This window comes from Argiope bruennichi, chromosome 4, assembly GCF_947563725.1.
Source record: "Argiope bruennichi chromosome 4, qqArgBrue1.1, whole genome shotgun sequence".
NCBI lineage: Eukaryota > Metazoa > Arthropoda > Arachnida > Araneae > Araneidae > Argiope > Argiope bruennichi.
This window is the reverse complement of record NC_079154.1, coordinates 67958296-67985915: the sequence shown is the minus strand read 5'-3', so window position 1 is coordinate 67985915 and position 27620 is coordinate 67958296. Positions and strand designations below refer to the sequence as shown.

Genomic DNA, 27620 nt, shown 5'->3' with positions numbered 1-27620 from the left:
GGAATTGCAATTACAAGCACAGCTAATATGATTCTCAAACTATTTTCATAAAAAATGTAGAATAGATTAGAGGAAAGAGACCTTGCGAGATCCGTGGCGAATTTCAAATGAAGCATTTTTTAATATATTTATCATACATTTAAATCTCTTGAGTTTGAGAAAACTGATTTCATCACCTCCCCCCTTTTCCTGAAAATGGTCGGGATCCTTTTATATAAGTTTAAAAAAAATTCTGAATATTTTTTGATATTTTTGATACATTTTTTTTATAAAGAATTTTCTGTTGCATGAATTATTTATGATTTTCAACATATATGCCTATATTATTTTTTTACATAGAGATCGTGATAGCATATCAGCAGAGGTTTTTACGAGTCAAAGTTTGCGCCATTTTTTGTTTTTGCCTCGTACCATCTTTTGTCATATAAATCTCTTTATTAGATTTCAGAATAGGACAGTGGATTTATATATATATATATATATATATGTATGCGAGTAATCTTATCAATTCTTCTCAGTCGACAATGTTGCGGAATACAATTTTCTTAGAAGCTATCTTCGCCAAAGTCATCAGACTGTAAATGCATCATCCGAATCCATTCGGCGAGTGCAGCGGCGCTCTTCTTCAATAAAGTTATACCATCAATTCACTTTATCGTCGCCAAGAAACGTTCTAACCTTTCAGGGATCAAAAAACAAATAAAGAAGGAGGTCTAATATGCGCTGAATCGCTGCCTAAAAGGGTCTTTCTGGTGTTTGTTGTTATGCGCGGAGAACTGGGGAAAAGTCAGCTTTTCCTGCGCCATACGGTCACTTAGCTGAGGACAACTGCGCATGTGCCGCCCACACACGCTGATCCTTCAAAATCGATCGCAAGGTAGAGCCGAGTGACAAAAGACTCTCACATCAATTCACTTCAGGATCTCCCTCCGACTACTTTTTCGCACCGAACACACAGTGGAAGATACTTTGCAACAAACATGTTCTGGAGCAGAGCGGTAAGCCGATCTTCATCCATTGATTAGACCTTTTAGGTATTGACTTTTAAGTGTGCATGGTGAATGGTCCGAAATATCCTTACATGCCCTTCTTTTGACCGCACCATTCACAGGATTTTTGTGGTTTCTTTCTTTCTTTTTTTTACTTGCACGTCTTTCGTGTAGATGATCCGGTTAGTTTCTATTTTTAGATTTCGCGTCGTTGAGAAGTTTTATTCAAATGTCCTTCTTTGAGACTGTCCGCTGAATTTTCGGGCAACGTTTGTGGGCTTTCTGCAGAACTAACATGTGCTCATGTTTGCAAAAAGCTTCTTCGCAGACCGATTGATCTGAAAGGAATTTTGTCTCAAGATATTTGGTTGATTTTTGAAACAGAAAGCCAATCATGTTTATTCTTGAATTTTAATATGAAACTGTTTCTTTCCCCTTGAAAAGTTTTGCAGTTTATTCTTAAGAATAGTGTGAAAGAGGAATCGGTTTCATATGTCATAATAATATCAAATTTAAAATAGTTTTATTAAAGAAATTTTCTCTAAAGTTTTCTATGTTTAACAAAGTGTTAGAAAGAAGAATTGTATGAAAAATAAATTATATAAAATATGCAATATCGAGTCGTTAGAAAGTGCATCTTCATATAATGAAATTGTGCTATAATGAACTAATAAGACATAGCGGTGATTGCAAAGTATTATCACTAGAAGAAACGAAAGTAACTGGTATTAAAGAATTTCATTTATATACTCGTTAGCTCCTTTGCAATTCTTTTACATCTAAAAAAATTTACAAATGAGAATAAATTCATTCAAATATATGAATAAATCGTATATGAATTCATCATGTATTTGAATGAATTCATGCACGAGTATGCTATTAAATCTCAGGCATATTAATCATATAACTATCTCCTAAGATTATGTAATTAAATTTATTTTAACTTAATTCAAATAATTTTAAGAATATTGAGATTATTACAATATAATTATAAAGTTTAATATGCTTGGCATTAAAGAATATCATTTACGTACTTGTTATCCCCTTTGCAAATTTTTTAACATTTAGGTAACGATTTTGCAAAGGAGAATAAATTCTTTCATCATGTATTTTTGAGTTCATTGCACTGTTACGCTACTGAATCTAAGGCAAATCAGTCACATTTAACTATATTGTACATCTGAAAATTATGTAATTCAACTTATTTTAACATAATACAGATAATTTTAAAAGTATTGTGATTATTAAAATGTAATTATAATGTAATATTTATAGTGCACATTATACTGGGCCGTTATAGTTAAATTTGATCTAAAATTAAATCATACAATTTCTTCATTAATCGAATGGTATTATGTAATCCATATGAAGAATCACGAAAATTTATTGCTTTATTAGGAATGATATTTTGTACTATTTTGGAGAGAATTGATGAAAAAATACAATTCTTAAATCTTACATTATAATTATTAAAGAGAAATGTAGAACGAAAATACTTATTTCTGGGTGTGAAGAAATTAAAATGCGTTTTATAATGATCAAAATGAAGAAATTCAGTAACTCACGCATAATCACGCATAAAATTTTGTAATTGCAATTGATTTATATTACAAATGTAATTTTTTAGCAATATTTGTGAATTTGAACTTAACAATTAATTTATCATTTTATGAATCCACTCCTTAAGTTTAAGTTACTGGGAATATTACATTATTCAGTATTTAATTATGACAATGCTTCTTTGAAACTTCAAAACAAATCGAGAAATACTCACAATCGAAAAGTTTGCCTACGCTTAAAGAAAAAATTAATCACATGTCGTTTTCTCTTCAAACAATTTGTAATTTTTTTCAAATATTGAGCAAAATAACCTTTTAAGAACTCTTTTGGAAGAGTTCGTAATTCCTAAACTTTGGTAATTGGTATAAACCAATTGGCAATTTGGTACTGGTATAACTGGCCTTAATTCCTAAATTTGGTAATTACAATAAGGCAAATAGAAGTAAAATTTATGAATTTTTTATTACTATATATATTTAAAGTTTTAGAATCATTACTAATTTCATACAAACATTATGTTAAATTAGCAAATAAGAAAAAGAATTTAATTTCCTTCTAATCTAACAGAAATCTGTCCTATATTATTGATAATATATTCATAATTAACTTACTATATATTTTGTTCTTTAAAGAAATTTTTGGTAATTAATATATTACTTGGAAAACTGTGTTTGAAGCAATGCAATCAATTTTAAATTGATATGAATTATATAATATTATTTTCTAAACACTAAAAAAACCTTAAACACCTATAAATTATTATTGCATATATCAGGAAATCTCATTTAATTTGAAATTAGTTGCTTTAGTTGTCAAATATCTCCTAATACGCAAGAACGATAGCTGAGAATTAGATTTACTAGTTAAGATCCATCAAATGTTTAACGCTTTTACCAATTAAAGTTCAAAGCATTAAACATTTAAACACTGGTTAGTCAGAGATGATAAAAAGTTTTGAATTCTGTAATTATTAAACAAACTAGGTTTATTAATGATAATATTAGCTAAAAGGTGTCATATTATGAATTAGAAATATCCCAGTTTAATTGTTCCTCTTACATTTCGTTAAAATTTGGGGATAAAATGAAATACAAACATAGTATGAAATTCATATTTTTATTTTAAAGAAAATATTTCAGTTTTAATTCACTTTGACTTGTTAATCAGGTAATCAAGTTATATTTAACTCTTTTCTCGTTGAAATATTTCATCATATCCGGTTAACAAGTTATTTCATTTTAACGAATATTTCATTATATACTATTTTTTTTAAAAATAAATTAAGATTTATTTTACTAATGGATTGCATTAAATCTTTGGTGGACATAGTCGCAAAAACTGAAAAAGAAGTAACATTTCAAGAAAATAAGGACAACTGTTTTATTTTTTATTTATTTTAATTTAATTAATTGTAATCTATAAAATGGAAAAGTTTTCTTCATAGTCAAGTCTTTCTTCATTTCTTATAAAAATAGAAGAAAAATTCGTAAATTTGTTTCCAATTTATTTTAAATAATTATTAATTTTTTTACCTGTCATTACTTAAATGTTATCTCAGCTATTGAGTATGTAAAAGAATACAACAACTGAGATTTTAGAAAAAACCACATCCTCAATTTAATGGATTAATTAAGGCGAAAGGTTATGTGTAAAATTTAAAATACACTAAATCACGTTATGAAAATATTAAAAACTGGATATACCAATTGGAATTTTGCAGTGCATTGTAAATTTAAAACATTTTCAATACATTTCATATTAATAAAAAGAACTTAACAAATGCATGTTGGACAAATGATTAAAAAACTTTAGGTTTTTTAGCTATTTTACTGTTTAAAGTTATATCTATATTTGTTAAATAAGTCAAATTTTGTTCATTATATCCAAACTACATTGATTGAGGGTCTTTGAAATCAACGATTTTCTGTATTTTACTTGGCGAAATTATCAGAAGATTATAAAGGACATAAAAGTATCTTATTTTCATTTTTTAAATTAAAATATTTTTATTAGGCTTATAAAATACATAATTAAAGCAGAATTTATATTTTTATACCTCTCAAAAAATTAGAAAAGTACGATTTTTATGCTTTTTCCTGCAAGTAATCAGAAAATTATAAAATATTTCGTCAATATCTAAAAAGATATCATTTGCGTAAAACCATTTAAACTAAATTTATGTCTATTTTGCAAAACTCCCATTCTTTATGGTATAAAAGTATCTGAAAAATAATAAATAATAAAATAACTCTTGAACATAACATCAACTCATATTCTGAAAAATTTTAAAACCTGCAAAATGAAATTTCCATCTGAATCTCATTTCTTACGATATTCAAAAATAACATCAGGGGTAGAGTTTTATGTTTCAGTTTCAAAATTTAGAAAGCTAAGTAAAATATGAATATTTGTATCCTTATAAAATAATAGCATTATACTAAATAATAATAGGGTTAAATTATTATACTTGTAATTGAGATTAACAATTTTGAAATTCTAGTTGGAAGTTTTTTAAAAAAATTGGATGTAACATTTTCATTATTTCAGAAATATGCGTTTCAGATAATTTAATAAAAATGATATTTTTCTAAAGAATTATCTGTTTTTAATTTGAAAAATAGTCCGTACTAAGTTGTTTATTTAAGCCAATCACTAAAATTATTTTTCTGTCGAGTATTTTAAGAATCATTTATTTTCTCGCCTTTTTTCTCCTTTGCATTTATTAATTTTAACCCTCTGACATTGAATAGTAAATCAAAGAATTTTCAATATCAAACAAACATTTGAAAATTTAATTTTTTGTTGCTATATTTAAAGCATTCAAATGACAGTGAAAATTTACTTATTTTGGGAAAGTAGAAAACATTTTCCATTGAAGATTTCACAGGCAATTTCGTTCCAATAAAACTTTATTTCATTCATTTGAAATTTTTTTACATATATATTTCGAAAATAAGATAATAATCTGATTGTAAATGCATTCGAAATTTCTCTAGATTTTGAGATTGCTAATCAAATTAAAAAGTAACATTGTTAAGCTAATTATTTATATGTTAAAATTTTGTTTTCTAATTTTAATATGCATTAACATTCTTAAAAGAGAGATATTGAATTACCTAGATTATAATAATTATTCAAAGGAAACGAATAATTCTTTTAGAATTTCTTCTTTTAAAAATTCCATGAATATTCTGAAATATCTTTCGTTAAGTATTAAAAACTCTGAACCTACTATCTGATGAAATTAGCATTAAAAATTTTAATTCTATCATGACCAAAATTATATTCTTTTTTAAAATTTTAAATTTTTACGAGCGACAGTGTTATTTGAAAATAAACATAAATAAAATCATAGAGTATTGAGGAGCCGTTTAGCTTAGGGCAATGTATAAACTACATCTTAATTATTTTACATTAATTGGGGAGTGACGTTATTATAGCTTTGTATATGAGAAAAAATTTGCTTTTATACATAAAAATATTTAAAATCTTTGTTTATAAATAATATTGTGAAATAACCCTTCGTTTTTTTACTAGAATAAAAAAATTCAAGGTGTGTCAGTTAATATTTAGTTCATTATGATTTTAAGAAATCACATTGAAGCAAATAAAACGCAAAATATTTTGTAAAAAATTATTTATATCATATAAATGTTTTTAAAAATGTTTTTAAGTTGCAATTTTACCTGCTTGACTTTATTTTTTAAATATTACATCACACTAAATGCGCACACTTAATAGCCTGGGACTAGTTCGTCTAATTCATAACTCAATTGAACTGTTGTTCATCTTAAAAGAAATGAATATAATGAATGAATGAATATATATGAATGAATATGAATGATATGAATGAATGAATATGAATGATATTTTTCTATAAATATCAATATTATTTATAGGAAATTTAGCTTTAAATTATTTATAATGGTATGCAAATACATATTATGTGTGTGTGTGTGACATTCGTAAGATATTATAGAAGCATATAAATTTTCTAAAAAATAATAAAGGCTACAAATTTTATTATAACTGGATTTAAATATAATGTGGAATTTCTCTTAACTTTCATGAATGCAATTCTAACATTTATTACTTTAATGAAACAAATAATTAATGTATTAAAAAGGTATTAATTTACTAATTCTAAACATTCTAAAGAGAGTTAACAATGTGGATTTACATTTTTCTAGTTTAAACAATTCATCTTTTAATTATGAGTATTTTATTCTAAAAACAAGGACAGATTATCTTTGGAAGGCTATAAAATTCTTTAATATAAAAGATATTCAATTATTGTGAAAATTAAAAAAAAAGCCTTTTTATTTTCTTTATGAATTCTGAGTTTATCCATAGTTTTGACTCAATATGAAAGTCAGTTTTTAAAATCAATTTTTGCTCTTTATGAGTTAAGTTTTAAATATTTTAAATACAAATTTAAATTTTTGTTTTCTATTTAAAGTTTTTATGCTTTAAAATGCTTTGAATAAATTTATCTTACATCAGTTTCCTATAAAATATTTATAAAAGTGATATTGTATTATTTTCACAAATTATAATTCATAAATAAAATTAAGAACAAAGTTTTTTTTAAAATTTTTTTATTTCGAAAAGCAACTTCAAAAGTCACATAGCATTTTATATTTAAATATTTAAGAAACGGTTCTGTAATTAGTCCATGTTATTGGAGATATTATTATATTAAAAATATGCTAAAAAATAATTTAATTATTTTTTCTGAGTATAATTTATATTTAATAATTTTTTTAAGAACCCGCTTTAAGCTCTTTAAAAATTTACGCAAGTAAAATTAATTCGTTATATTTGAAAAGTTAAAAATTATTATTCTAATAAAATAGTGTAAGAAAATCCTCATATTAAATTAATAGATTTTAATCTTTATTCTTTAGTTGTAATTATAATCTAAATATTGCAAAATGATTTTTTTTGTTGTAGTAAGAATGCAATAAAAAATAATATTTTATTATAAACTAAAAAAAAAAAAAAAAAATACACACTTTCTTTATTGTGATTTTATCAAGCAGATAATGGCAACGTTGTAAAATGTATTTTATTCTGACGCTAACAATTTCAAAAGTATTAATAATTAATTATAAGCTAATTCAAAATGTGAAAATAAAATTATTTCAAAGCTGTAATTAATAAAGTCGACGAATAAAGTTAATTCAATAATTAACTAATTATCTAATAATAAGAACATCGGAGGAATAATTATCTCATATTCATAACATAATCCATTCGCAAACATAACTTTTAATAAAGCTTTGATAAGAAGGAATTAAATGCGAAAAATAATCCATCTATTCTTTAGAATAATTTTTGTTTCTCGGTGAGAAGTGTAGGCGCTTATTTACTAACTAAAATTTCATGACATAGACGCCCACACTGAATGTAAAAAAACATTTTAAAGGCTTTAAATAAACTATTTTAATGAGTTTGCTTTCATGACATCGATTTTTTTTTCTTAGGTAAACTTTTAGTAGGAAGATTTAATTATTTTTAGTTTTAACTTTTTAGTAAAAAATGATTTATGATGTTCTCCAGACTTTAGTCATAAGATATTTTTTATATCTTTGGTTTACGTTTATTGGTACGAAATTTTCGATAAAGAATTCATTTTATTTACATATATATGCAAATAAAAAAAATGGTAAATATATACATATATGGTAAAAATAAAATGTAGTACCTCTTGCGAAAGATCTCAATTAAAACAATCTTTAAACACTTTTTATTTGACTTGATTTGTTTTAGTATTTAGTAGGTCATTTTTCTTTTATTTCTTAATGTATTACAATTTCTTTTATTCCTTCATGTGCAAGCTTAACTTAATCATAAATTAATTGAATGATTTTATTTCAATTTTGAGTCCACACAAGTGGCGACCTCTGGTAATGAATATGTGTAATAATGAATTATAAAATAAGAACTAAATAATTAAAATAAAAAATTATTCTTTTTAAATATATTTATTAAATTATAATTTAAAAATGTTTTATTAAATTCATTATCTGAAATGCTATCATTTTTCATAATTTCTTACTGATGCGGTGGGACCGTCGAAAAGTGAATAATTGAATATTGTCTTTGGATTATGATATTGGTTCAGTATCAATTGCGATTGTATTAAGTACATACTACACCGGCTTTTAAAACTTCATGATTTTTTATTGATGAGGAGTAGTGGAAACAAATGAAAAAAAAAAATCATTCATGGAATAAATGCTCAGATTTATGAAACGTTATCTTAATTTCATAAGAGCCTTCCATCGATGACGGGACGTATTTCCCAAGGGAAGGGTTGTACCTTGACCGGTGATGGCCCTTAAGGCTCAATAACAGTTCCGGAAAGTGTTCCGCCCGGTGGTCCGGTTGTTTAGACTTTTTCGTATGCCTTCCGGTGGGTCGGAGTTGCCAGTTTGTGGTTCACATTCTTGAAATTGTCGTTGTAAAATAAAACATTTCAGTATTGGAAAATTTATTGAACAATTTATTATTTTATTTACCATTTTATTCATTTATTATCTATCTATTTTCCCTATATACGTTATTTATTTTACATAAAATAAATATATAATATTACAGAAAAATTCGTCTTATTCGAATCGAGAAAGCAAATACTTTAATTAATCAGGCATTCTCTATTATAATGGCATTTAAACCATTAGAAGCCTAATTACTAAAAGACATTTGAATTTTAATTAACAAATTCATGCTTTAGTTCCAATAAAATATCCCATTTTTTAAAATGTCAATTTATTTGTTCGAAGACCACTTAAATTTTCAGCTGAAACCTCCAGCAGAAAGTCTATACAGTTTTTTAGTTCCTGACTTGAATAAATTAGTACCCGAATAGAATGCTCCAAGAAACGAGGCTTGAGGTAGGCAATTAAGGCCACGCTAACTTCGCATTAATCATTTAGAATGGTAATAGTAATTCCGAAAGTGCGTGTTAGAGCTAGTACAAAGCCCAACGAAACCGCTCATTACTGATTCTGTAGGACGAGTGCGCTGCCTATTATTTAATGCTTTTCGCCACTCTTTATGTGTTGGTTGTAACATTATTGTTTATTCAACACTCTTAACGTCTTAGCGAATTTGGAAAAGGAAGTTAATTAGTTTTTTCATACATGAGATTTGTTGCAACATGCACATTTGGTCTATTGTATACAAGAAAATAAATGTTTATATATGTTCTTGTTTATAAGAACAGAGCAGACGCAAATAATAGTGTCGCAAACTTCGTGTTAAGTTTTCACATTTTTTAAAGAAGGATTTTGATAATTATTCACCTCATTTTATTGAAAGAGGAAACTTTTTAACATAGAGAACGAGTTAACGGAGGAAGAGAATCTTAATGGCAAATGTTCACTATTATACAAACAATTCTATTTTCCTAGAAGAAATATTTTCTGTATTAAAAATAATAATTTCTAAGAAAGCAAAGAAGCCGTTTTTTTTTCTTCTCTTCTGCAGACATATTGTTAAAAAAGAAAACATTTAATACTTTGTTATTATAATATCTTTTGCAGATGTGTGTTAATGCTACATAATCTATACTTATAATAAAGCTCAATGTGTGTGTGTGTGTGCTGGCGCTCTACAGGCCAGACCGTTTGACTTACATTTACTAAATTTAGTACATGTATACCTTGGAGGTCGGGAATGTGCAACTGGGGTACCTTTTTTTTAAAATTTTTAGTTAGAATTTTAATTATTAATTAAAAACTAACTTTCCCGCCAAAAAACTCTTCATTTCCCCGCCACCAAATGAGTAAGGCTTCAGTTTTTCCCACGCTAGTGAGGTTAGGCTTAACATGTTTGCGACCGATTATTTCAAACTATTCTGTTTATTTTCTTTCTTTGCATTTAAAAGTTAAAATTGTTAATTAATTGATCTTTCAGATTCATTCTAAAGTACTTTTGAATTAAAACAAAACAGAATGGAGGAAATTAAAAATTTCTAATAATAAATATTTCATATTTCCACTTTATGCATCCACATTTCATAGTTTGCGTAGTTTAAATGTGAAAGAAATAAAGAGAATGATAAATAAAAAAAATTAAGTAGTATTTGTGTACTAAAACGTTGAACTAGTGTTTATTCAAAATTATAGACGATGTAACAAAATCAAAAAAGCGTTCTGGCGCCAACAAAATTGTTCTAAGAAGACAGGAATTTTAATCATATTATATATCAGAATATATGTTAATATTTTATGAATGTTTTAGATTCTTTTCTTTACTATAATCAATATAGCTAAATTTCTTTGTATTAATTATTTAGCAGGCTTATAAGAAGTTATTTTGACCTCTCTATTTTCGGTCAAAAATTATTTTCTATAGGACATAAATAAAACATTTTTATTTTCATAAATATTTACATTTCAAACTTTTATGATTTAATTTTTTTGATATTATGGATTTTTATTGAAGCTTTTTTTTTATTGAATTCATTTTACCAAATACATAGAAACAGCCTTTGATGAAAAATAATCAACGAATTGATAAATAAGGCCTTAAAGTATTTATATATTTTCATCAAGAACACTCAACTATACTTAATTTATAAGTCCCTAGTACATTAAAAAGTAACTAAAAAATCGGTTACAAAATTCCATCATTATAAATATGAAACAAGTTCAAATTAAAAACTTTAGAAAGAATGAAACCGCCATATCAGACATAACAAGATTTTTTTTCGAATTTGGATTCCAAATAAAGTAGAATTTTATTTAAACGGCAACAATGTCATCTAACTGAGTTCGGATTTAAAATTTTCTCGATAGTTGAATACATGTTTTTCAACTCCTTACATATATTTTTATAATGTCTAGAAAACGAAGCATGTGAAGTCCATTAGTTGTATTCCTAGATCTGTGGCCACAATTAAACAAATAATATCGAAAACTGTGCAGTTTATTTAAACCGAAAACACATAGATGCAATATTATGCTTTGAAAAACCTTTTCATTTTAAAATAAACTTATACCATCGTATGAAAATTACCTATTTCTTAGTATTATGGAATGTGTTTTTGAATACTCTGCTTACAGTATTGTTACTGGAGTTTTAAAAGTTCATAGCGTGCACAATAAAGCATTATAGCATCATGTGCTCCCATAGATAGATATTTTCATTCTGGATATCTTTTTCGTCTGAATTCCCAGTAGTTTGAATTGAAAAAAGTTAAAACTTAAAAAAAGTGTGTGCTATCAGTGAGAAAAAGAGAGAATTCTTTAGAAATATCCGTTTGTTTCCATGGCTTGCTGAAGAGTGGGCAAAGGGAGTTTAAATGCCCCTGGCTCTAGTCTTAAAAGACACCGCAGAGGCAATATTTTTTCGTTTATATGGGGTGTTTACAGAGAAAAGCGGCAGAGAGTATGAGAGTTTACTCCTAAACTGGAGATGAAGAAAGGGGAAGATTTAAGAAAAATTTGATACAAGAATAAAAATCTGACATGTTATTTCTGCTAAAAAATAATCCGTTAAAAAACAATTATTAATTTTATTTTAGAAAAAATAATTACTAAGCAATTTCAATATTGATTAAGGTTTTTATTTGAATTGATGCCTTAACTGCTTATGTAGTCTTGCTAGTATTGATGAAAATGTACCCATAAAATATGTATGTATACATCATCAATAAGATATTTACAATGACACCCGAAAATGATTGGACGTTTTCGAAATTTGTGTGAAGAAACAGCTATATATCGAATATTTAATTTTAAAAATATACTTTATAATTCTTACTATTACATCAGTTTTGTGTTGAATACAATCTAATACATATTGTATATTGTTCTGGAATCTTTTTTTTTTCTTTTTACAAATGAAATAGAAAAGGAAAAATAAGTCAATACTAATCAAAAATTTTTTAGTCAGATTAATCAAAATTCTATTAATATTTGTTTTTTTTACTTAGTTTATTAGCTTATTTTTTCATTTGGGGTAACATCCTAAAATATTGTTTGGCTATTTATGCGTTTCAAAGAATTATTTTTATTTAAAAAATATCTCATAAACTTTGGGAGATAATGAATGAAGTTGGAAATCTGTTTATTTTTCAATGCAAAAGTGTTTAATTTACTCAACGTATTTTAACTAGTTTTATGAAGAATTGAAAAGAATCCAATTTAGTTGCAAAATTTTTATGGCAAGATGAGATTTGTTCGTTTGACCGATTGCACTTTTGATCACTTTAATCTATGCTAGAAACTGATGAAAAAATTTGGAAGTTTGTGAGTTTAGTTGGAATATTATCCATCATTTGCTTAATTTAGCTTGCTACTGTTTTAAAGGAATGATTATTATGTTGAATAAAAGGCAATTCTCAGAAGAATACTTAAAAGTAACTATTAAAAAGCAACTATTACAAAAATACTTTTTTTTCTTGATATTTTTTTATAACTATTAAGAAATAATATTAGTTGGTGCATGCTATGGATATACTAATAATCTTATTTTGTGCAGGATTATTAGTTTGATCATTTCTATTCCTACCCAAAAATGTATTATAGAAGTTTAAATGTGAAATTGAGCCATTTTGTACCTTTGACCATGTTGAAGATACAATCCTTATTTAGAGAAAATTAAGGATATCACTAAAATGATTTTCTAAATGGTGTTATAGTTGGTATTTTATGTGCATCATCTCTATTTCAGTTTCATCCTCCTATTGTAAAAGATTTCAATTTTAAAATCTATTTTAAAAGTGGATAAAAAAAAAGTAAAGATTAAATTTCTTTTTTTTTTATTCTTCTAAGGATCAAAAATTTATTTGTGAATTAAATTTTTTTAAATATGCTTCAATCTACAGTTTGGTTACATTCTGGCTGTTGATTTCTAAACAAGTTTTGTTTTATACTTAAAATATTTCGTGTGGGTTTGTTAAAAACAGAATGAAGATATTATTAAAAAATTCAAGTTGTGAAATATATAGTCTCATTAGCAGACAAAACATCATTCGCACCGTACCAAATCATCATATATTAAACTTTATCACTTTTAGGAAACACTGTAAATGATTTTCTTCATGTTATTTGATTAAATTATTATGAGTTATTTTATAATGGGCAGTCTTAAATCAAATCAGTTCCAGATTCCCGAATAAACTTTAATATAAATACGTTCCATTCAAAGAAAGAAAAAAAAAGCCTTTCACGTGGAATTTAAATAATGATAGATTAACAAACGCAAGCATCAAAAGATAATGATAGGGTGGGGCTCTAAATATGTTTCTTTTCTAATTTTTTTTAAATAAAATTATCAGGAGGGATAAATGCAACTATATTTGATTGATAAATTACTACTAGTTAGCAGTATATTTTAATATTTTTAAATAAATATAAAAACAGGAAAAGAATGTTTTTAATAATTATAAAGTTCCTAATATAACCAATTGAAACGGAACTACTCGTGCATATAATTTAGGAATTTTATTATGTATCATGTGTAAATTTATTAGGAAATCAAATTTTATAGAAATGCGTTAAAGCATTTCTTTTATTGTATATAGGGATTGCAATACCGGACCAAAATTTCAATACCGGTATTCGGTATTTTTTAGATCTTAATACCGGTATTAGAAATTTTAGAAAAAGAAAGAAAACGCAGGTGTTTCTTTGTTTTATTTGCCAGTTTTATAAGAGAGTGTAAATATCACAAAAATAATATGCAACTTATAAATTATAACAGTATATAAAAAATCACAAAAAAGTAAAGAAAAATCTTATTTATTTCAATCACAAAAAAAGTGTAAATATCACTATTTAGTCTGTGGTACTATTACAAATTTTTGAAATGTGATCTTAAAAAACATAATGCATCCATTGTACTGCCTTTAAGTCTGAAAAGTAATTTTGTGTGAAAATTACCAGCTGTCGAAAACGCTCTTTCGGCATCTACGCTAGTTGGTGGTACTGTTAGCAATGCGCGATATACTTTTTCTAAGTATTTATCTCTAAATCCCTCATTTTCAAATAAATCAATTTCTCGTCAGATAGCTTTGGATATAGCTAATTTCTGTATTGTATTTTGGTTCGTTGAATTTTTTTTATTTATCTCTAATTCTTATTTTTGCTCAAGAGACAATTCCTTTTCACTATCGACATTAGTGTCATCATAATCTTCGATAACTGAACCGAATTCTTCTGAATAAGGTTAGGTTTGTGGATAAAAAAATTGAATTGATTATTTTCGTTTCTTTTTCATTTTTATTTTTAAAATCATTATAATTATGTATATACCATAAAACATTTTCTATTTCGGTATGCCTTTCTTCTGTGCGATTTTTCAATGTAATATGTAATTCTTCAGATAGTGATGTGTGCTGTTCTTTCATGACTGCAATATGAAATTTATTGTTGCATTAGCTGTTAATAAATTAAAATGTCTCCGACATAATGCCTCTATAGTCAGTTTTATTGGAAGTAAAGCTGATATAGTTCTGGATATTAAGTCGAATTCACTATCTGAAAAATTAGTTTACAGGTTTAAGTCGATTATTGCTTTTTGGATTGGATTTCTAAATTTCAAAAATCGTTCCATCATTAGGAGTAAACTGTTCCAACGTGTCTTAGAATCTATTATTTACATATATTGTGTTTTATTTTCAGTTAGTATATCTTTTTGTAATATGGCATTTTTTGTAAGGGAACGTTTAAATATCTTAATAATTTTTCGAACTTTATAAATTATAGGAAGCAATTCTTGATGGGTCAGTATTTCATCTTCATTAGCAATATCTTCTTCAACAATTACATTGTCAATATCACTCTCACTCTTACTGTCTTCAATGTCGGAATCCGAAGTTTCTATATCCACAGCATTTAAATTCTTCTGTTATTTCTTTCTTTATTTTTTTGGTATAATACATCTATTACTCCTAATTCAATTCCATGAGCATAGCACAATTGCTGATTTGCAGCAATCAACTTTCCAACTTTTTTCATAACTGTTGCTCCATTAGTCGTTATGGATACAATATCTTCTTTGAGGGACAATCCATGTTTCTCTAATTTAGATTTAAGCCATTAATTAGCTAATTAATTTCGCCCGTTAAGGAGACATTAAAAACAAAAATGTATACTATTTTGCTATGTTGGCGATCCCTGAACATATAGTGGAGACAATTTTAAAAATTTCTAGTAAATACCGAAAAACCGGTATTTAAACTTGTGAATACCGGTATTACAAAATTGTAAAATGGCTCAAAATACCGGTATTCGGTATCCCGGTATACCGGTATTGCAATCCCTAATTGTATAATTCTAGAAGGAAAAACTAATTTTTCTTGTTAAATGTGCTTTGATGCATTTAATTACATATTTTAATGGCTATTAAGAAAGATAACACGAGCACAAAATATCAACAAGGTTTTCTGTCTAACGATCCAATTAGCATCTTTTTTTTAAATTCCTGTCTCCATCTTTTATTTGGAAAGAAAAATATGTTTCAACAGACTAAACTGAATAAAGCGGTGCATAAAATACATCGCTTTTAAATTAGATAAAATAAATTAGTATAGTTATTCATATCAGACTTGAATCGTGGATTGAAACCAAGCGAAGAATATCTACAAAAGCGTTGCGCAAAAAAAGAAATTAAAGTAACAGCTAATTTAATTTCATTGGATATTAAATGTAAATGTTAGATTTTAATGCTCTGTTTGGCTTTCATCTTTTACTTAATTTTTTGTTTCGAATTATTCAAACCTTTTAAACTTATGAAAGTATTCATTAAATTTGCCCATAAAATTCGTTCTGGATATAATTAGTTTTGTATTTGAAATAGGTAAAAAAACGTACTTTTGCAATTTCTAAAAAATAAGAAAAAAATTATCGACATTTTTTTCACACATTCCATTAAAAAGAAATGTAGTATTCTGTTTCTAATCAGTTTCAACTCTAATGAATTTTACAACACTAACAGTAATAAATTTCTTTATGTAGAGTTTTCATGCACTTTAACTTTCTTGAACCGTATGATTTTCTAATATTGCAAGTTTATTATTCAAAATTAAAATCATGTTATAAGTTGTACAAAAAATATAATAAATTTTGAAATTATTTAAAATTAAAAATTTTTATTTGCGATTATAGCTAAATATCATTAGAGTTTCCTAATTCTATAATTGTGCCCTTTTTCAACTTATATTACCCTTAATGAAATGTTTCATTTATAGAATTTACAATGGTTTCAATAGCTGAAAAAAATGTTTTTACGTTAAACAGAATTTAAATTTTTAAGTATTTTGAGACTTTAGGATTACTAAAATTATAACAACATATACATAATTTTTTGATAATTGTCCTCTAATTATTTTATGTACTTACCTCTAATGTACCACACATTTTTTTATAACAAGGTCATCTTTTTAAGTTTCCTAGAACCATACATCATTATAAGCTGACTGCTTAAAATCTCTGAGAACGAAAGTCCCTGGTGATATAATCTAGAAAGAAAAGAATAATTTATTAAAAATTACATTTTGAGTAATTATAACTAAACAAATTCTTGAAGATAATTATTCCTTTACACAAGCATTTTAAAACTATTATCTTCATGCATATCTGAATGCATTTGACACAAATGTATGCAATACCTAACTATACACGAGAAATGACTAATGTTAATAAGGATGATAAAGTGCTATGAATTGAAATATTATTAGATAGAAAGTAATTATAAAGTTAATGCTAATTGCATAAACAATTCTTACAGAACAAGACACAAAAAACTGAACACAAACGAGATATAATCTCATTTCTCAATAAATTCAAAAAATTTTCTTTCCTTCTGAACATTTAGAAGATCTGATCTTATAAACGTAAAAATACGCCATGAATTATAATTTATGATACACACACGCTCACGCACGCACGCACAAAGAGAGAGAGAGAGAGAGAGAGAATTTTGGTAAACATCTATCATTAAGGAAGAAAGATATCTTTTATCTATTAAAAAATATTCAAGTCATGTTTTCATTACTTGTGATTATTTGATAAAGAAATAATACAATAAGGCTTCAATGTTACTACATTGATAATTACAGTTGTTGCACTATTATAGATCCATAGATTAAGTTTATATAAATATTTAATTAAGTTCATATAAATATTTAATAGCCAATTCATTTCCATTGCGTTTCGAATTAAATATCCAATTATTTTCAATCATTCTGTCTGCCGGTGAATTTTCCAAAGTAACTCGCCTTTCCATGTTTCTTAAAACTTGGATTATGACTTATTAAACTGTTTCGAATTAGCATTATCAGTCGTTCTAGTAAAACATTTTTGTCAACATTTTGTTCCGAAGTAAACTATAGTTCAAAATGATTTTCATGGTCAATTTTTTTATCTTATGCAGTGAATATATCTGATGTTAATTATTTCAGGTGGCGCTCTGTCTGTTAGTGACAGCAGTCGCAGATTTATGCTCGGGGTTGATGCTGGAGAGGCTGCCAAGGCATATTCCACGTTCGAAGATTCGCATTTCCCATGAATCCGCAGAAGATGATGATGTGGCTGATTCATATGATACGTCCGTAGAGAAAAAGAGAATCGTTCAAGACCCTAGTAAGCACGATTCTTTTTCTATTGTTACTTTAATTTAGTTAATTTTCAGTTAGAGCTGATGACTTCAAGTTAATGTCGGGGTCAGTGATGAAAGGGTTTCAATCTTGATTCGATTCACTCTTTGGGAAAACTTAACTTTTAGTTTTGATTTGTTTAAATATTCTCATTTTAATTTCGAAGTAAAATGTATTTTATAATAATTGCTCAGAGTTTCATTTTGAAAAATTTGAATTTTACCATACATACAGTATGGTAAAACACATGATATTAATTCTTATATCTATGAATTATTGTCATGTTTTTGGGTATGATTATAGCATAAACATATTTATCCATATTTAATGAAATTACAAAAGTTGCTCGTATATTCTTTGAAAGATTTTTACATAATGCAACTTGCGTTTACATGCAAAATTCTGAAGTTTTACACCATCAGTTACAAGCTTTACGACATAATAAAACTTTTTTTAACATTCAATATCTTAATTTCTATAATAATGATGTTTTTAGTCTAAGTAATAAATTTGCCCTTCTTTAATACAGTTTTTGATGATCCGGTAATAATTTAAAATTTAGATTATTGAAAAAGCAATGAATTATCATACACGAACAAAAATCTATTCATGATACATCTGGAAATTTAGTAAGAATATTAATAAAAAACATTTCATTGGTCCGTATTTGTTTCATTTTTGCCTCCAAGAATTTAATGGCATATGCATAGTTACCTGCTTTGTCTTGATATTGCTCTACCGTTTTCTAGATGTGGAATTAAAAAAATGAAAATAAATACAATTTTTCTAAAATATTGATTGTAAATTACTATTTCGACAATATAATTTATTATTCTTTTTTTTCATTCTTCCTTAAATTATTCTTTACTTAAAAAACCAGCAACAGCTCTAGATATTTGATAAAAAAATTTCCTTTAGATTCTTTGAATTAGATTTTAGAAAGCTATCCATGTGAATTTAAAATATAAATAATACAACAACTCATATTTTTAAAAATATCTTTAAACTATTGAGTTAAACAAGTACAAAAATATCGTCTGTTCCTCATTTTTATAATAGTTTTCATCCAAAGTATAAGTTTAGAAATATAATAAATTTACAGTTTGATAAAATGTTGCTATAAAAAATGCGGTGCAAAAATTCTTTTTTGCTTTTATTTAACAGTATAAGAAACATTTTTAACAAATGAGTGGCAGCATGAAAAGTGTTCAATATACTTCAACAAATAAAACAATAATTTGTTAAAAGAAATATTAACATTGACTTTCATTAAACATGGCAAGCTTTAAATTTTTTTAAAAATATTCCACAGGTTCTATGGTTAATAGTAGAATTTTGTGAAATAAAATATCTGTTTATATAAATCAACTGTCTACCTGACTATATAACTACATGTACAGCTTAAAATTTATATATATAAAAATTATTACTACTTTCTATGTATGTAAATTGGAAAATCAAAATTGCTTTTAACTAGTGAAATGAAAGGAAAACTTCATTTAACTCATTTTTAAGTTTCTAGTTCACGCATTCGAAATTCGACAATCCCTATTTCATATGATTCTAGGAAAACTTTTAATATCAAATTAATTATTTTTGGTCTGAAGCAAGATCTATTCAAAATTTCACATCCATTAAACATTCAATGGTGGATTGCATTCAACGACATATTTTCCCTCTTAAGCTAAATACATGGAATTTAATTTCCTTAAAGATTTTCGGTCTTTTCTTAAATTTGTTGCAATACTTGTTGAAACTCAATATGCTGTTGCATTAATTAGCATATATATTAGTTTAATTATAGGTTTGAGAGCTTCTGAAAAAAAAAACATGAAATAGAAGTTTTATGGATTCTTTAAATTTCCTCCGATTGCGTGCTATGGGGTTATCAATAAGCAGTAAGAAACGATTTATTGATCGTGGTGTTACTAAGATTGCTATATCGGTCCACCCATAAGTATCTCAACTTCCTTTGTCCATTATCTTTTCAAGACTCGGCGGTATTTAAGATTTCATCGATATGAAACAAAATGCTCCATTATTATTTAAAGTCTCCTGTATTTAATCATCCTCCGTTAATCAAACCAAAATTATAAGAATATTTTATTTATAATATAAAGGAAACTAGGATCATTTGAAACAATCATGTGAAGTATAATGCAATCATTAGGGTAAAATAACATCTGCGTGTATTATTGCATAAAAATATAATTAATGTATTGAATAATATTTATCTGTCTTTGTGAATTCTTTATCATTCATAAATGAATGTATTACTACATCTGCATCGGATATCTGCACTTTGTGAATTTTTTATAACTCATTAATTAAAGTATCCCTGCACCTGGATCAGAAATATTACTTTAAAGGGGAAAAAATATCAATAAATATATTTGTTAAAATAAATTATAATTTAACTGATGTTTCAATATTTCACGTTTCAGTTTCAAGTGTAATAAATAAAATTGCAGTTTAGTATATAGTTATTATTGTTATTCAATTTATTAATAATATTTATCAAAAGGAAATTATAATATATAAATTAAATTAAAAATGATTTTCAAAGCCATTTAATGTCTAACACTAAACATACCGACGTATCACTGATGCATTGAAATTGCAATCGGCAAGCTATTATCTGATCAATTATAATAGGTTTGGATTAAAAAAAAACAGTATCACGTTTCTTAATTTTAACCTAATGAAAATGATAAGATTTGATGACAATAGGCATCGAACAGTTTAGAAAAAGAGTACTAAAATATGTAATGAAGAAAAAGGAATAAAATTAAAAAGAAAAAGAAATGCTTCGAAGGGGAGGTATAAAAGGAGTGAGAACTGCTGAAAGCTGAAGTTATCAAATAAAACCACAGTTTCTGTTCCATTGTAGAAGTTGTATAGTCACTTTCTGTTCTTGACAGTTCCACATAATTTAGTTTAATGCCAATTTTTTTTTTTTTTGTATTCCAAAATATTGAAATCCTATTCAAGCTTTTCAGATTGCAATCAAGCTATTGATTTTATATTGGCGAGAAGGTTTTCGTTTTTTTTTTTTGTTAAAATTTCAGCAATTTTCTTCTTGGATCTTCAGGATATTCTTTTAAAATTATTTGTTCGTGTGTTAACCCTTTAAAGAGTCATATTATGTTTAAATATTTGTAGGCTTGAAATTAGAATAAGAAAAGGGATTCATTTCGCTTATTAGATAAATTTAATTTGATTAATTAATTAATTTGGTTAATTAATAATTAAGTAACAAATCAAGACACATCATTTTGTGTAAGATAAAGAACTGAAGCATCTAAGTTTCTGTCTTTGTAAAAAAATTTGTCAGAACTTATGCCAACCTACATATAGATAAATTTGGTGGGAAGCATACTTCCCACGGCCCTAGAAAGGGTTAATATTGTTCTTCGTGAAAAAAAGCTTGGAATTCTTCTTTTAAGATAGTAAGAAATAGGATATCTTTCCTTCAGATTCATTTAAGCACTTAATAGATTAGATGTTCAAGAAGTATTCTTTTTGTGTTCTGTTGCTGGTTGAACTAATTGTAGCATATTTAGGTTGTGCTATAAAATTCAATAGTGGGGATAAATTGAAATCACTTAGTCGGATTATCAATGGAAAATTTAAGTTACAGGGTTAACTGTTTCGAGTATTTTTTAAATTTGGCATGTTCCAGTAGTTATGAAAATTGATTTTAGTATTCTAGAAATTCATTAGAAAGTAAATGACCGTCGAAGTTTGAAATGCGTTTGAAAGAGAAAACTTACTTTACATAATATATCCATAAAAAATTAAGATCTTTGACAATTGCTAAAACATTTGTTAATAAAACATAAAAAAATAAACAAAATTATTAAAGTATACAATTTTTTACTAGATAGAAATAATGATACACGTCGCTTCTGGAACTACGATGCAAAACACCTTTAGGTTTCTTCTGTTTTTTAAAAATTAAGTAAATTAATTGCTAGGAAACTTGAAATGTGTCTCAAAAAATCAATAGAAATACATTTACGAATTCTTACAAATTGTTGAAACAGTTTAATATTCTGTGCAGAAAGTAGTGTTTTTTTTTTTTTTGTTTTTATACAGAATAATTTTTCCATCACTTCCATTTAGTCATTTACTAAACTTACCATTTTATAGACAGGAAAATGAAAACGACAAACTTTCCACTTTAATATTTAATTTAAGAATTGAGTGGGAACAAAAAAGATGTTAAGGATACAGCGCGTAAAAGTCAATTTTCATCACACTGATTTCATCAATTAGAGAAGAATTTTTTCTAATGAAAAGCATCAATATTGAAAAGTGCATATTGCTCGAAATATTGCATAATGAATAAATTTCAGAAATTTCGCATTAGAGTTTGGAATATTTTAATATTAATTTATAATTTACCGAAAAGAGAAAAAATGTTTTTGTTCATTTAAGATTGACGAGTTCGCTCTCAAATGTTAAGATCTTATAGTAGTCAAAATGTTAGATGCCACGGTTGTTCGATGCCTTTTTTTTTTTTAATAAAATGGCTCGAAGTTAATTATTTCGATAATCCATCAGGATAAACACGCTTTTTGTTTACTGTAACTTTCATGGCTTAAACACAGTAACTGAAATTTTCTAATTGGCCACATTTTTATTGTCTTTTTATGATTCAGAAATGCCTAAATATTTGATCAAGCATTCAGCTCAGCTTTCTACTCAAACTAGCAATAAATTTGCAATTGTTCATTGTGTATTTTGAAATCATTTTTATCAAGGAATTAATTGAATCTAATCTCTTTTGTTCCAAGGTTTAATTTCTAGAACACTATTAACTTTTCTTCCTATACTCCAAGTAGTATCAGTTATTTACTTTGGAATTTAGATACCTCAAAGATTAGTTGAGTATACCATACATCAGGAATTATCAGACAACTGCCTTTAGAGAAGAACTCTGAGTCTGATCGATAAATTAATTTTATGAGGAAAATTTTATTCTTCATTTTAAAATTCTCCCAGTTAATTAATTTAACTAGGAAAATTTTATTTCATTCTTCCGACATCTGTGACAGTAGATTTCTTTTTTACTTTCTCTTATATGTAGTATAGAAAAAGTATAGTGATTGTCAACAAATTCGAACTCGAGATTTTGTATCTCCAAACAAATTTTTTGGAAATGTCCGTCTGTTTGCCTATGATAAAGATAACTCAAAATTGCTTTGAGGTGCACTGTTAAAATTTGTTATACTGTTTTTTCACCGAATTTGCAGATTTCTATTGAATTTCTTATGTATTTATAAGTTAATACGATAAATACAAAACGAAGAAAGCTAGATAGATAAGATTCAGTGCATAGATTTAACATGTGTAATGTAGACATCTGTCAAAGTTCGAGAACCAACCAACATAGGTTGAGTATCTGCCGATCTGTACTTTCAGAAATATATGAATACTATACCTCCATACACAATGAATTATATATATTTAATTAACTACTAGATTTTGTGACTTTCATTCAATCGATTGAGAGAAACTGTCTAAAACATAAATACGATTTTCGGATAGTATTAACCGTATGCCAGGGATTAATCACCCCAAACCTCGCCAAGGATCACCCTATGGATTCAGTAAAAATGCTTAATTCACGCCAAGTTTAATATTTTGTGACTATTGTACGCCAATGCCATACAAGGCATTCTCTGGAATAACACTTAATTAGAGAGTATGTAAAAAATTACTAAAGAGACAACTCCCGCTGTTTTTCTAATTTGTAGCGAACATAATTTTATTAAGGAGTTAATGACAATAGAATTGAAATTTTCTAATTTTTTATGTGTAGAATGAATAAAAGGTAACGATATAAATTTTGCAGGATTTTCGTTTATCGTTTTAATATATATAAAAGACGGTATATTGGAAATATTTGTGTGTCTAAACCCATTTATCAAAATATAACTGTAAAAGACGCAACGAATTATAGCAGATAGAATCTATTTGATCTAAAAATATTATTTTAATCGGTATTATAGAAAATGGAATCTATTTGATCGGTAAACATTTTAATCGGTAGCGTGATGATATGAAATAAATTTAAAAGAAATTCCATTTATAACAAATTGCATTGCCTTTTAATCTGTATGCCACTTAAAAAGTTTTTAAGCTTACAGCGAAAAACATCGAAGATAAATGCTTTTATGTTTAAGGTACATTTCGCCAAAATGTTATGATGATTTTTTTTATTTTGTTTGTATCAAAAGAAGAATTTTAAATCCCTCCTATTGGTATGTATATTATTTCCGTATTGCTTCTGGTTGAAAAAGAGATAATCCTCATCGAGTATATAATTTTCCAATTTCGTATGAAAAGCAACTGCACAAAGGTATTAAAAGAAAAGGCAAAATGAGAAGAGGAGCAATTTCCCATAACGTTATTTTTGAATTCTGCTTACTCGGTAATTGAAAACATAAGCTTTAAATGGTATTTTCTTCCAGAATTTGGGTAAACAAAAGGATTAAAATTTTAAAACCTATTATAACATTTTTTCTATCAAATTATATGCTCTTGTGTATATATATGCTTGTGAGGTTAGAATAATTCCTATTCTATTACTAATCCTGTGATTGCTATTCTATCTACTTTGGACTTAATATATAATATTCAAATTTAATTTTATTGAATATATTCATATGTGGGATTTAATTTACCATTGGGTATAATCTTATTAGATGTTACCCAAACAATAAAATAATATTTATTTGAAAAAGCACTTAAGCTAATTTCATTACATTGCAGAAAAATATTCATCTGCCATCTTTGTGTATAGTGTTTCTCTAAAGTTAAATTTTCTTTCATAGATAAATATAACCGCTAAATTTGCAAGGCCATAATAGTTTCAATATAGATAAGCTTTACTGCTATGCTTATAACTTTATCAGTAATTATGTTAGTTCTTTTAATGCGATCAGTATATAAATCCTTCAAAACTTTAGATATCAGATATTAAAATATATATAATGCTCAAAATATCACATGAAAGAACGCGCATGAAAGGAATAATCTAAATATCCACTTTTTTCATGCTTCCAAAATATTTTTCACCAGAAACTGTAATTTGCTGAAATACTCAATAGAATGTCAACTTGGAACTTTTTCTTTGAATAAGTCGCTTGTGCTTAAAATAAGAACTGTTAAACAGTATTGATATAAATTATAAACTTGAGACTTTTAAGAATTTTTCGTTTTTCTTGAAACTATAAAATTGAAAATGTAACGAAGATAAATTTCTCAATATCGGCAAAAGGCACATATGCCAGACAATTTTTCTGTCACAAAATTGTAGTTGCCAAAATGCAAAGATTATAGGAGCGGCAATATGGTAAATTTAGCCGCACGGAGTACGTTGCAAGCTTTACATCTTTAAAATCTGCTGGAATTTCTCTCTCTTTTTTATAACAAACAGCAGTAGGAGAGAAAAATTCAAGAATAATGGAATTCAAATTTTCAAATGATCTATTTCTTTTAACCGGTTAACTATTTTTGGTGAGTATACTCGTCATGGAATATTTTTCGTTATGACGAGTTTATTCATCAGGAGTAATAACTAGTGACAATTTGCAGTTTGAATTACAATTTTAGTAAAAACTCAAACATATTCGTACGTTCCAAAATGTTTAAAATATTTTGAGGCCAAGTCGAAATAAAAGATTATTATGCGTTGTACCATGCTTTGCTCAACGCCCTTCTCTAACAGCAAATAAAAATATTAAAAGATTTTTTTTTATGTTCCTGTTCGTTGATAGGCAAAAAATATATGCTAGTTAAGTAAATAAATAAATGTGATTATTGAAATAAAAAAAAAGTTATTTCATTACAACAATTTCATACTACACATACTCTGAGTTTGACTAGCATACGCATCATCGCTAAATTTTTGTGACATAATTTAGATATGCATTTTCCGAAGAGGTCGAAAGAGTTAACTGGTTACAGCAAATAAATGTTTGGCTCATATGTAATTTATATTTTGATAATTTGATATTTTGCTCATTTTGCTTTATGTGTACTTTAATTCATGTGTGAATCTGTTTAATTATACAAAAATAGTAAACAATTAATTCCCTCCCCTCCCGACTACTAAATTCAGATTTCTTCTATGCTTACTGGATTGTTCGTCATAATTATATTTTTCACAAACTAATATTTTTAAAAGGTATAGGTGTTTTAGGTAAAACTAATTGCCTTTTTTCTACCATAAACTGTTTATCACTAAAATAATTATTTTTACTCCATAGATGAATTAAAATGACTACAGGGCCGTCATTGAATCATTTAATGCAATTACACCACTCAAAAATTACGCATACGAAGTTGCTTTTATTTCTGACATTTTTTTCTTCAATATTTTTTAAATTTTAATTTGATGCTTTATCTGTAATAACGTTTTGACTGTTATTATGAAATTCAAACTAATTTTATTGTTCCATTAAATCATTCAATCGTATGCTTTTGCGAATTTTAAAATTAAGATTTAAGTAAGAGTTACTTTTCCACTTTTATTTCATAGTATTTATATCCACTTTTTCATTTGTATTCGTAATAATTTGTAACCGACCGCTTCCATTAAGTTCTTATTTTTTCGATTTTAGGATTAGGATTTCTATTAGATCAAATCGCAGGGTTAAATTACAAATAAATATTTTCTGTATAAATAATTTAACAGCTAGGATAGTCAATATTCTTATCGAACAGACTGATCGTCAAAGGTGACAATACATGATTAAAATTTACTTCTTGAAGAAATCGGTAGAGCCAAATCTTGAGCATTAATGAATTTCCCTTATGAATTTAACTATTTAAATGCATATTATATTGAAAGATATGTGACATTTTTTTATTTGTGTAATTTAACAGATTCATCAATAATACATTGCAGTTTTAAAATGTTTATAATTGTTGAATATTTATGAAGTATTGAATCTGTCACTGACACACTGTAATTTCCGTATAGTGTTGACTGATCATATTCAATCATCAGGTCAACTAGCTCCATTCATCATGAAGCCGACCTGGAAAGCGATCTATCCATTTTCCCAGAATAAACGGGTCACTCGAAGTCACAAAAAGCGAGAAACCGGCGATGAAACTGAAATGAGCGAGCGAGACCAGAAAGAACTAGCCAACATCCTGAAGGACGACGATGAAGCCGAAATGAATGAGAAGAAAAAGAAGAACGAGAAGAAGGAAGCATCCAGGCACACCAAAACCAAGCGACAGTCTAGCGATGAGCCAATGCCCCAGGATTTGAAAGATGCAGATGCCGAAGATCAAGAACCTGCACCACCCACTCAGGACTTTCAGGTTAGGTTCCTCAATGTCAACCATTTAGAGTTAGTCACGTTGGGGTACATCTAAGCCCAGCCATAGTCACCAGTTTTAGATGATTAGATTTAGTTAAATAGATCTATGAAGTC

The 27620-nt window shown here is 26.7% G+C and overlaps 1 protein-coding gene across 2 annotated transcripts in view; it reads left to right on the top strand.

Annotated features, from left to right (window-relative positions):
- The first annotated feature begins 839 nt into the window (after window positions 1-839).
- LOC129967155 (uncharacterized) overlaps window positions 840-27620 on the top strand; it is a 41704-nt gene continuing 14923 nt past the window's right edge. The window contains exons 1-3 of one of the 2 annotated variants that reach the window (XM_056081854.1): window positions 840-998; window positions 17968-18148; window positions 27185-27507. In XM_056081854.1, the coding sequence (XP_055937829.1) occupies window positions 981-998; window positions 17968-18148; window positions 27185-27507 (522 nt within the window). In that variant the 5' untranslated portion in view covers window positions 840-980. Of the gene's footprint in view, window positions 999-17967; window positions 18149-27157; window positions 27508-27620 lie in introns of both variants that reach the window. The other variant, XM_056081853.1, reaches the window with a different exon arrangement.